Here is an 11,661-nt window from a genome sequence, read left to right as displayed (position 1 = left end):
GGACTACTACCTGTGTTATCCTGCAATTCTCACAAACACATTAGTCCATCAACCAAGTTTATCGTCAATACTCCAAAACCAACTAGGAGTGGCACTAGATGCACTTACACAATGTTGACATGGAGGGCGACTCCGGAAGCCTGGGCGGGTGGGTCGCCGACGAGTCCGAGCTGGTTCCCGCGGTGGTGGCCACGACAAGGGTCGGCTCACAGACGATCCCTAGCATGAGGAGGGTGGCTTGCGCGGCTTTGGCGGCGATGGCCTCCGTGTCCACAACAGCGGCCCGTGCCCGAGCAGCGGTAACAGCGGCTTCTTCTTTTGTCTTGACCCTCCTCCTTGGATTGGCCCGCTTCACTGTCTCGACAGCCCTCTACTCTGGGGTGAGCTCTTTCTTCGGCTTCACCGCGGCCACGACAGAGACGGTCACAACGGGGAGGAGGGTGGCTTCAGCGGGGTGGGTGCGTTGGCCATGTAATTATTTCTAGGACAGAGTTGCTCTTCTGCTTGGGTGATTCGTTTTTTTAGGATAAGTTGCTGCTTTATTTAACTATACAAAATAGTCTGGGATTTCATGAGAGACCACCTCTAAGATAATGCTGCACCATTAGCCACATCTCACATAATGCTTCCCCTACGCGGCTACGCCACATTTTCCGCTCTTCTTTTCCAGTCAAACACTTTTTAATTTTCATCACTTCTCAAGGGCGCAAAATTGCTCTGACAAGTGGGCCAGCGCAAACGGATCAGATCAAAACGAATCCCAAACACACGCGACGCAGGCCACGCCCACGTGGACGCTCTCCGCCTCCGCCCGTCGCCGCCGGCAGCATGTCCCACGGCGGCGTCTTCCTCGGCGTAGACGTCGGCACTGGGAGCGCTCGCGCAGGCTCGTTACCCTCTTAATCCTTTGAACCAACGCCCCCTCCCTTTTTCTTGACTAGCTTTTACTAGATAGACTTCGTCCGTTTCTTGATTCGCGAGTAGTAATCGAGTGAGCAGGCTAGCACTAGCAGTGCTGCATCTGTGGCGAAGCAACTGTTATATTCTGGGGGAAATTCTATTCCCGTAGGTTTTTTTTTTACTCAAGAGTATCACTAGTTGTCCACTCAGAGTGACGAACTGAATGTTGTTTCCATGGGAGGAGCTGTGCTGTTCATGTAGTTCCCCCTCAATCATTCTCTCGGATGTTATGAAGGGTAATTTAAGATAGGTGTTAACAGAGCATGCTTGACACCGGGCATATCAGGCCTTGAGAAAGAAGTTCATTCTTGGCAGGCATGGCAGGTAATTAGGTTGGTGTAATGGTGTTATTAATTCTTAGTTGTCTGTTGATGCAGGAATCTTCGATGAGAAGGGTAAGTTGCTCGGTTCGGCAAGCAGCTCTATACAGATATGGAAAGAGAAAGATTGCATCGAGGTTAGTAACCTCTAATCTGTTCAATGTATTGCATGATTGACAAATGAATCAAGTAACACCTTACTAACTCTGGACGGTGCACACCAGCAATCGTCAACGGATATCTGGCTTGCGGTGTGCACTGCTGTAAAATCTGCGTGCTCGCTTGCAAATGTCGCAGCTGAGGATGTCACTGGCCTTGGATTCGCCGCTACTTGCTCCCTTGGTTTGCCCTCATCTCCATATGAGCTGTTTGAGTTGACTTCTGATTGGGGAATTTTGTGTCTGAAGGTGACTCGGAATTCACCGACCTGATAATAACATAGTGTGTTGCTTGCAGTTGCTGTTGATGCTGATGGTTCCCCTGTTTCGGTTTCTTGGAGCGCTGATGCAAGAAGAAACATCATCGTGTGGATGGACCATAGGGCTGTCGACCAGGCTGATCGAATTAATGCTCGCAATTCACCGGTATTGCAGTACTGTGGTGGGGGCGTATCTCCAGAAATGCAAGCACCAAAGGTGACCCTTCTCTTTTCATGCAATATCATCTGCATCATGATTGTGCTACGTCTTGACTTCTTGATTCATGATTTCTAAAAGAATATGAACATGCTGTTGGAAATGTCAATCATTGTGTTTATTGCCTGATAATGGTAGTCACATTATGTTCCTGGAAATTTCACTTCCCAGTCTTGGAAAATCAGAATTTTATCATTTTGAAACCTGAAAATTGCAATGTTCACTCTTTGCAACTGGAGATGGTTTGAAGAAACTAACAAACGTGGACATTGTTTAGGAAGTCACTAAAGTGATGTTGATTACAGCATGAATATATGTAAGTTTGACCTTTCAAAAATATTTTTTACGAGAAAATTTGTTAAGCAATTAATACCATTTTGTATTGTTTGATGATCTCCCTTGCTAGTATCACATTTTTACTTTAAACATTTTTCAGCTTTTGTGGGTAAAGGAAAATCTGCAAGAGTCCTGGTCTATGGTATATAGGTGGATGGATCTTAGTGACTGGTTAGCATATAGGTGAGTTTTCACTATCTATGTCTGATTTTGCCGTAAGCTATGGATTGACTTTCATAACATGTTTTGCTTTGGTGGTTCATTTTCTAGAGCGACTGGTGATGACACTCGCAGCTTATGCACAACTGTTTGCAAATGGACATATCTTGGACATGCACACATGGACCAGTGGAAGGAATCAGATTCACGTGATATGCAAGCATGTGGATGGGACGATGTCTTTTGGGAGGAAATAGGCTTGGGAGACCTTGTTGAAGGGAATCGTTCAAAAATAGGTTGAACAATTGTTCATTTCCCCCTTCCGGCACTAAACCAACATGTCATTTATGGTTATTGATTTCCTAATTCAACACTACTCTTATGCAACATATAGGACGCAGTGTTGCATTTCCAGGACATCCTCTAGGTTCTGGTTTGACACCTACTTCTGCAAAGGCAAGCAAAAATAATGTTGCTTTTGATTTGAAATAGCTTTGTTTAAGTTGAATTTATAGTAACTGCGTCATTTATAAACTATGTTGTGATCCATTATCTAGGTTCTTTCTATATACTACTCCCTCCGTCCCATAATATAAGACCATTTTGGGACGGAGGGAGTATTTGTGTTAGCTGAAATGCATCTGCTATTAATTTTATGTAATTGCCTGTTTAATGTTGGTTGAATCCCATTCTCAGGAGTTAGGCTTGCTTCCTGGGACACCTGTTGGAACTTCGCTTATTGATGCTCATGCCGGTGGTGTTGGAGTAATGGAAAGTGTGCCAGAGCCAGAATCTAAAGCTGACTGTTAGTGTTGATTCATCTGTATTTTTCCTATGTAAACTACTTTAGAACTTGTATTAATTTATCGGTGAACATTTTGTTTTCAGTATCTGATGAAGAAGCAATCTGCCGCCGCATGGTCTTGGTCTGTGGGACATCCACATGCCACATGGCTGTTTCAAAGAACAAATTATTTATTCCTGGTGTCTGGGGGCCATTTTGGTCTGGTACAGTTGCCCTTGTGTATTTACTTACATATGTTTCTGGCCAGCATCTCTGCTTTATTCCTTGGTTCTCTAGTATCTATCGTGAACCATGTTGGTTGACGCTTATATTGTGATTCAATGTTCAGCGATGATTCCTGAGTATTGGCTCACAGAAGGTGGTCAAAGCGCAACTGGTGCTCTACTTGATTACATTGTCGAAAACCATCCTGCTGCTCCCCTTCTGGCTAATCGTGCTGCTTCTCAGAGTAAGTTTCATGTTTGCTCAAGCAGATTATCTTTTAGCTTGTGCCCTGTAAAAGGCATGTAATTTTCTTCTGAAATTGTTCAGGTGTATCCATATTTGAGTTGTTGAACAAGATATTGCTTTCGATGTCACATGAACAAAATATTCCCTTTCTATCTGCCTTGAGTCAAGATACACATGTCCTTCCAGATTTTCATGGAAATCGGTAAGAAATTCATTAAATTTTTGTGCTTAAACAAGAATTCTAGTTATCTAGGTCCTCGTTTCTTCACAATTTTGCAATGTGACACATAAAGATCTCTTGCTATCAGACCAAATCAAACGGTCTCATTTTCCTGTCCTGAATCTCAACCAGCCATAGTGTAAAATTTATTTCTCTGAAATCTATAGCGACTATTTCACTGTGAAAACCGTATGTGTTTTCTTGACACATTAACTGGATGTATTTTGTCGGCTTCTATGTAATTTGCTTATGTGAGTTTTTTTTTTTGCCGTTCCAATTAGATGTATGCAGCTAACAATATGACAACATAACACAATCAGTGAGACAGCTAGCAGTCTCGGTTATTCCTAAGATATTAAATCTTATACCAGAATGGTGAAGTTACAGTCTTATCAGTTGCACACAATTTGTTATTCCCCCCTCAAATGTTTTGGTTAGTGTTTTACCTGACACAAAATGACGCACTCCTGATGCTGCTGACTCTAATGTAAAGCATTCTAATGGTTAGGTCCCCTGTTGCTGATCCAAAATCCAAAGGAGTGATTTGTGGCTTGACACTTGATACAAGTGAAAAACATTTAGCACTTTTGTATCTAGCAACAATTCAGGGTATTGCGTATGGAACTCGTCATATTGTGGAGCATTGCAATGCTCATGGACATAAGGTACTTACTTTCGACCAAGGATTCCGAAGAGAACTTGGTATCCTATAATGTAACATTTATTCCATGTATATTAGATCGACACCCTTCTTGCCTGTGGCGGACTTGCAAAGAACTCCTTGTATATCCAAGAGCATGCAGATATCATCGGTATGTCTCCTTTTCCTGCAGTTACCCTCACTCCTCTTCATCTCCATTCTTCCCCGCTCTGTGAAATTTATTTATTCTTTGCAGGATGTCCAATAATACTTCCTAGAGAGAACGAGTCTGTGCTTTTAGGTGCTTCTGTGCTGGGTGCTGTTGCTGCAAAGAAGTTTTCTGGTATTCACAATGCAATGAAGTCAATGAATGCAGCTGGAAAGGTATGTCCCAATCCCTCCTATTTGAAATATATGGAGTAACTGGCTCCATTTTTTTTTTTTTTGCCGTTGGACAACCTAGAGAACATGTTATATTCGTAAATTTTTATTTGCACACATTTTTAATTAGAATCTTCCATTTTTCATTTGCTGTTTCTAAACCAAAAGTATTATTTTTTGTAGGTCGTGCATCCATCTTCGGAACCCAGGGTGAAGAAATACCACGATGCCAAATATCAGATATTCAGATCCCTGTATGAGCAACAGCTCTCTTATCGCTCAACCATGGCTCAAGCATTGCAGTAGGGTTACTTGACCACTGAGCTGGGTACTTCACTCTTGGTTCTGAATACCCCAGATCTGTTGCCATGTTTCCTTGCATTATTTACATGTAAAGAAATTACATTCCGTTATGGAAGCAGTGATACAATAATGTCTATGAGTCACCAAAAGTATATAAAATGATCCTTTGTGGTGGAATGGTAATTATCTACCACAAAGTTTCTGTGAAAATTCGATGCTCTGTTTCGATTTCAATTGTTGAAATTATATCTCAAATTTCTCTTGACAGAAAAGAGATATTGTATCGATTAACCAGGGTAGCATTACAATCTTCGAGAACCAAGAGCTCATTACAGGGAGGGGGCTGCCATCGAAACTGCCTAGCTGTAAAATCTCTTGGCAGGGGTCGTGCTACCTCGGCTGTTTTGCTCTCTTGACAGAATTAATCACCCTTTACTCAGACTTGGTTGGTCTCCAAACCAGATGAGGTGCCATGCTGCTGCACCCGCCCGGTCAGCAATCTGCACAGGCTTGTGCAGAACTGCATGTATTAACAATGCAATAGAATTGCATTGATCATCAGTAAACTGTGCATCATGTTTCCTCGAGATAAGATCAGAATGGAATGGAACAAACAGTATTCATATTGACATGTTGACATACCTCTTTGTATGCTCTCAGATCACCGCTGGACTTGGACACTTCGACGACGCAGTGTGCTGGTGTTACCTGGATCACCTGCACTTTTCAGATAAGCAAAATTAGATAGATGACACCGCGACTGTCATTTTTTGAAAAAAGGCCACTTGTAGTGAGGCTAACATTCCAGATCCCACATGTCAGTGGCGCATCCAGTGGCATTCATCAAATTGCAAATTGTTTGGTATTGCTATCTCCAGTGGTATATGAGAATATGTGGCACAACACTTCACCTCGGCCGAGAGCGTAAGATCAAGCATGCTTCGTGATAGCAATCTGATGTCCTGAAGCTTTACCTGTGCCACAATTGAAATCCCAGGATCAAAACTTGACCTGTGATTTCTCAAGATCATTCAAGATGCTGAATTCAAATATTGCCAAGCTCTGGCTAATTACCATGGAGCTGCCCATTCTCCTCGCTGACAAGCTCACATCCCTGGCTGCAGCTGTGATTATCCCCAGTGTTTCCTGCACCGAATGCGGCGAGCCGAGCTTTGTTTTCTGGTCAATGGTGATCATGCATCATCAGCCAAGTCAGCCACCGGAAAAATTTAGGCACAAGCTAGACCCATTTGTTGATGTAGGTCAAATACATATGGAACAATGTTGACAGGATATGGTCAGTGACCTGCTCCTGGAAGAGTCCTGACAAGTCGAGATCTCTGCAGGTCGCTATCAACCGGAACGCGTTGATGAACTGCTCAGGCTCTGGATTCGCTCCCCCGGCTTCTCTTACCTAGACAAAAGGCAAGTCCTGGCAACTGAAGGTAGGAAATGACTGGTGCAGAGTGAAGGAAATTAATATGTGGGTATGTGTTCCAGAGCTGTGTTTAGTACTCTTACCTCTGTGCTGTGACTGCCATCACTATCTGTGCCAGCCTCATCAAGATCAACACAATCATCACCATCATCACTCCCAGTTCTCCTTACTGATGGATTGTAGCCCTCTTGGAACCACTCGTCATCGAAGATATCATTTATCTTCGCTCTCTACATCACAATTGTCAGATGACCATGCTAGTAATTGTTAACATGAGTTGGTCTAATGTTTCTAATCGGATTACCGTTATAGGAGACGGATCCAGTATCCTCAAGATGATCTTCTTCTGAGGCAGCGTGATCCATTGCGGTAATGCATACTGTGCCCGAGATATCTTTGCGACGATAGTTGTCAGTTGAAACCTCGCATCAGCAAGGTGTAACGAAGCAAAAGGCATCATCAGACACTAGGATGTTTATGCTTACCCTTCTGTACAAGTGTATCAAGCTGCAGTCCTGGAATGGCAGATAACCAGCAAGGAGTTCAAACAGGATCACACCGCATGACCAGATGTCCGCGGCCGCCCCATCGTAAGTCTTGTGCTGAATCACCTATCCGAGCATCAAAATTTAGAAGTTGGCAATGCAAAATACTGAAACTTTGTGTAGTTAGGCCATGCCAAGCTCTTATTTTTGCTGGAGCGCTATGATCTTTCAAGTACCTCAGGAGCGACGTAGCACGGAGAGCCGCAAGATGTGGATAGCAACTGCCCTGGCTGGAAGAAAGTCAGATGCAAAGTTTTGGAGTTGATCAATCTGAATCATTGAAAACTGAAATGAGATGAGCTCACAGCCTTTGCAAGTTCTTACTACCTTCCGTAGCACGCTGAGGCCAAAATCAGATACCTTGAGATTGCCCTGATTATCTAGCAACAAGTTTTCAGGCTGTTGACACTCTCAAAAGCAGAATAACTCAGTGATGTGGCAACCATAAATGAACGATGATCGAGGAAGAATGCAAATCAGTTTGCATCATCGGGGATGAAAAGAGTTATATGCAAACATGCAATTAGCTAGGAGAGAATGAGAATATATTGACCTTGAGATCCCTGTGAAAGACGCCTCTCCGGTGGCAATAGTCCACAGCATCAATCAGCTGGTAGAAGTACTTCTTCGCTTCCCTCTCGTCCAGTCTCTTGAGGTAACTCTTAAACAGAAAATTCAGGAACCATAAGAAAAAACCACCTGGACAATAACCAAGAACTGTTGCTTGATGAAGATGTCTGTCTTACTAGCTTGTCGGAGAGCTGCCCTCCCGGGACATACTCCATCACCAGACATATCTTCGTCTTCGTCGCGATCACCTGCGCAAATGTAACCGCGGTGAGGCGCGAAAGAGGGTTCGATTCTGCCAAAGTCCTGATGCTAGATGCTTGGGCAACCAGAAGGATGGAATGGTGAAAGGAGTTTGAGCAACTACCTCGTGTATCTTGACTATGTTGGGGTGGTTGAGAAGCCTCATCGCGCTGATCTCTCTCTTCACCTTCAAAGGCCAAGCAAAGAGGCCGTCACGGAATGCTCCGCTCCATGGACGGCGGAGTATTGTTCACAGAAATAACAGCCGGACAGGACATATAGGTACCTGGTACATGAGGTTGTTCCTGAGCACCGTGCTCCTGTCGATGACCTTGACGGCGACGCAGCCGCCGGTCTCGGCGTCGACGGCGAGCCGGACCTTGGCGAAGGCGCCCTCGCCGATGGTCCGGCCGACCCTGTACTTGCCAATGCTCTCCGCCAGCACCATCTTGCTCGTACCGAGCAGCAGTCCTTGATCAAGCAGTGGCTGGACGGGAATGTGCGCTTGTCTGTGGTGGTAGTGTACGACGGATGGCACCGTGAAACGGAGATGGGATGAAAGGGGGAAGGTGGTTGGGGGTTTGGGGAGAAAGTAGCCGTGGCAACGTGATTTCCGGGCGCAACTGCCGGTCGCCGTCTGGCCGTCTGCCCTCCCGTCAACGGCGTGCACCACGGCCCGGTAAAAAGGAGAGGCCCTGTGTGTCTCCCGCTCGTCGACGGCGTACATGGTCGGCCGGCCTCTGGTCATGGAATGGAAGATGCAAGTATAGTGTGTGTGCGTGCCACGTGCGCTATTGAATCCCCACGCAAAATAATAACGAGCAGAATTATTATTATTATTACTGCTGCAGTTAATTATTATTATTATTATTATTAGTAGTATTATTATTATTATTATAGGCGTTGTCGATGTCGATCCCGTGCAGCAAGCCCATCTCATGCTGGAGACGATGGCGCCCAAGTAGCACCTTGTTGGTCATGGTGAGCACGCCGATGTGGTGCAGTGTAGTAGCTATGAGCATTGCCCGAGTAGACATGGATGTGCTCTCCATGCCCCTCCTCAAGATGGCGTTGGCCCTGTTGTTCGGGGAGTTGTCGATGTCGATCCCGTGCAACAAGCCTATCTCGACGAAGTTCCTTGATGAGGGAGTCGATTCTCTAGTCAAAGTTGGTCTCCACGGCCGATATGCGTCTCTTCACCTTGTTCAACACATACTCTTGTGTAACCTCCAAAGCCAACACATAGGTGGGCTGCAAGATTGGATCATACTCACTCCATTCCAAAATATAGTGCGCCTGCGCTTCCCGAGGTCGAACTTTGACCATAAATTTAACGAACGAGACCGACTGTGACGGGAGAAAAAGTTACATAATTAAAAACTTCTTTCGAATACTAATTCACATATATAACTTTTGCTCCCGCCGCAATCGGTCTTGATAGTTAAATTTACGGTCAAAGTTGAAGCACGGGGATAGAGGAAGCACTACATTATGGAATGGAGGGAGTACATATGAAGTGGTAGTTTCTCCTCCATGAGGCGCCCACTTCCATGCACACCGTCAACACTGTTGGACCTCCTTGAACTCATTGAAGCTTCTCAAGGACAAAATCCGCAAGAGAAAAAATAGTATCGTGATCAACGTATAGTTCTGATACCAAGATAATGCGGGCGCCGCTGAGATGATCTTTCACGGTTCCAAAGAACCCATAAGGAGCAACAACTATTTCCCTCAAGTGGCAAAGAACAAGAGAAAACACTCGCTTGATTTACAAAGGCGCAACCCAAACCATGAAACTTGCGAACCTATATAGAATCACAAGAGGGAATTACAAGGATCCTATATGAATTGAGGACAGACCCTTCAATCCATACACAAAGCTAACACCTCAAGGATACTAGTGCTCACAGCACAACACAACCTAACCGGCTATCTACAAGCATAAACTTAGATATTCCATGTCCCGTGCACATGAAACAGCTAGGGAGTACTTATACTAGAAGTACCTACTAGTTAGGTGTGACAACAACAACAAAATGAAGGGTAAATTCGTGAGCTCCAAGCTATAGCAGGAACAAACTTATTGGGCCTCACGCTATAATCAATTCATGCACAATTTGCATGGGAACTTGCACAACTTTTGACTCATGATCTCAAATAGTGCACCTTTTTTTTGAATGAAAGCCGACAATCTTTTCTAGCCTCTAAAACATGCTAGACCCTTCTAGAATTAATTAGGTTTAGGTGTGGGAAGCTGTAGCTGGAAATTTGATGTGTCATTTCTCCCAAAATAGACACTGGAAGCTTCCCAACTAAGATAATGGTCTTGTCCATGTCTTTCTTTGGCTGTTCTAATGGTTTAATATTTGTGCTATCATGAACCTCATCCGTTGATGCCTTGGTCATGATCTGGTTCACATCACTCCCAGTATTGCGTCTACTATCGTCGGTGAGTGTGTGGAGCTGTGTCTCCGACGTATCTGTCCTTGGTGGGTTTGTTTGGATCTGGTCGTAGTTCACCTACATTGGTGTGTCTTCAGGTTGGATATTTTGATCTACACTACTCTTCAACGGCAACGTTTGTTGTTCTGATGCGCTGGTCCTACGGGGCCTTAGCACAACGACTTTCCGACTGTCTACTACAACAAGTTTTGTTAGACTTCAGCAAGGAGGGCAATGATGCCGGATCGTCTTCGGCTTACTTCAGTGCTTGTAGTCGTCGCTAAATGGTCTACGAATTTGAATGTATTTTTTTATTTATGATGTTCATTATACTGTCATGGTTGAATATGAATAGATCGAAAGTTTTTCTAAAAAAAGGGTTTCTACATATAGTCCCAAAAGTAAATTTACATATTTCAAAATCATCTGCTCTCGCATTTACCTCCCTGACCAGCGTAACATTTGTTCCTCCCGTTTGTGAGTGGATGTCCTTTACCACTGAGCTGCTATCTGAAAAGATAATAGATAATGAGTGCACCATCACATTACTAGCAAGTGATTGTGCTCGTAAGTAATAACTTCCCGTCATGCCCCGGTTAATATTTTTTCTTTTTGAGAAACACATGTAACTTTAGGAAGGCCCTACGGTTTTTGGGGGTGGTTTTTCCTGGGTCTTTTAGACGGGTTTCTGGTGGTTTTTTCTTTTTCTTTTTTGTTTCTTTTTTCGTTTCCCTTTTTTCCTTTTTTTTGTTTTCTTTCCTCTTTTCTCCTTTTTGTTTTATTTTTCTCCATCTTTTTGTTTTCATTTTTTGTGTTTTCTTTTAAATCTGTAAACATTTTAAAATTCATTCTCATTTTTTAAATGCATGAACTTTTCATATTTTGTGAAGCTTTTTCCAAACCTATGAATTTTTTCAAATCTATGAACTTTTTTTAAATGGTGAAATACGCTAACCTTTTCAAATCCGTAATTATTTTCAAATCTATAAACTTTTCTCAAATCCATAAACCGTTTAAAACAAGTTTTGTTAGACTTCAGCAAGGAGGGCAATGATGCCGGATCGGTTTCGGTTTGCTTCAGTGCTTGTAGTCGTCGTTAGATGGTCTACGAATCTGGATATTTTTTATTATTATTTATGATATTCATTATACTGTCATGGTTGAATATGAATAGATCAAAAGTTTTTCTAAAAAAAAGGTTTCTACATATAGTCCCA

General features: G+C 43.5%; 2 protein-coding genes across 4 annotated transcripts; one reads left to right on the top strand and one right to left on the bottom strand.

Moving 5' to 3' along the window:
- Nucleotides 1-659: 659 nt before the first annotated feature.
- Nucleotides 660-5,419, top strand: LOC125517171 (FGGY family of carbohydrate kinase). Its single transcript, XM_048682358.2, has 15 exons — nt 660-886; nt 1,338-1,417; nt 1,505-1,622; nt 1,737-1,915; nt 2,352-2,434; nt 2,522-2,706; nt 2,805-2,866; nt 3,107-3,215; nt 3,299-3,418; nt 3,544-3,663; nt 3,747-3,867; nt 4,394-4,550; nt 4,625-4,697; nt 4,782-4,909; nt 5,090-5,419. Exons 1-15 carry the CDS (start codon nt 829-831, stop codon nt 5,210-5,212), a joined length of 1,716 nt encoding a protein of 571 aa, XP_048538315.2. The 5' UTR covers nt 660-828; the 3' UTR covers nt 5,213-5,419.
- On the bottom strand, nt 5,268-8,806 carry LOC125517173 (CBL-interacting serine/threonine-protein kinase 21). 3 transcript variants are annotated; one of them, XR_007287441.2, is made up of 14 exons: nt 8,289-8,806; nt 8,127-8,189; nt 7,939-8,010; nt 7,746-7,853; nt 7,520-7,591; nt 7,369-7,422; nt 7,133-7,258; nt 6,952-7,041; nt 6,731-6,877; nt 6,516-6,623; nt 6,284-6,388; nt 6,011-6,183; nt 5,852-5,926; nt 5,268-5,729 (listed from the first exon to the last, which is right to left on the bottom strand). XR_007287441.2 is itself a non-coding variant. In XM_048682360.2 (14 exons), exons 1-14 carry the CDS (start codon nt 8,748-8,750, stop codon nt 5,646-5,648), a joined length of 1,602 nt encoding a protein of 533 aa, XP_048538317.1. In that variant the 5' UTR covers nt 8,751-8,804; the 3' UTR covers nt 5,268-5,645. The 3 variants fall into 3 exon arrangements, 2 of the variants coding, with proteins under 2 accessions (XP_048538317.1, XP_048538316.1); XM_048682360.2 differs by having other exon boundaries at nt 6,121-6,183; nt 7,520-7,564; nt 8,289-8,804; XM_048682359.2 differs by having other exon boundaries at nt 6,121-6,183; nt 8,289-8,803.
- Between the last annotated feature and the right edge of the window lie 2,855 nt (nt 8,807-11,661).

The sequence above is a fragment of the Triticum urartu genome, chromosome 6A (assembly GCF_056163025.1).
Source record: "Triticum urartu cultivar PI428250 chromosome 6A, HENAU_Tu73, whole genome shotgun sequence".
In the NCBI taxonomy this organism is placed as follows: domain Eukaryota; kingdom Viridiplantae; phylum Streptophyta; class Magnoliopsida; order Poales; family Poaceae; genus Triticum; species Triticum urartu.
Note: the sequence above shows the minus strand (reverse complement) of the source record. Positions and strands in the feature narration are given on the sequence as shown.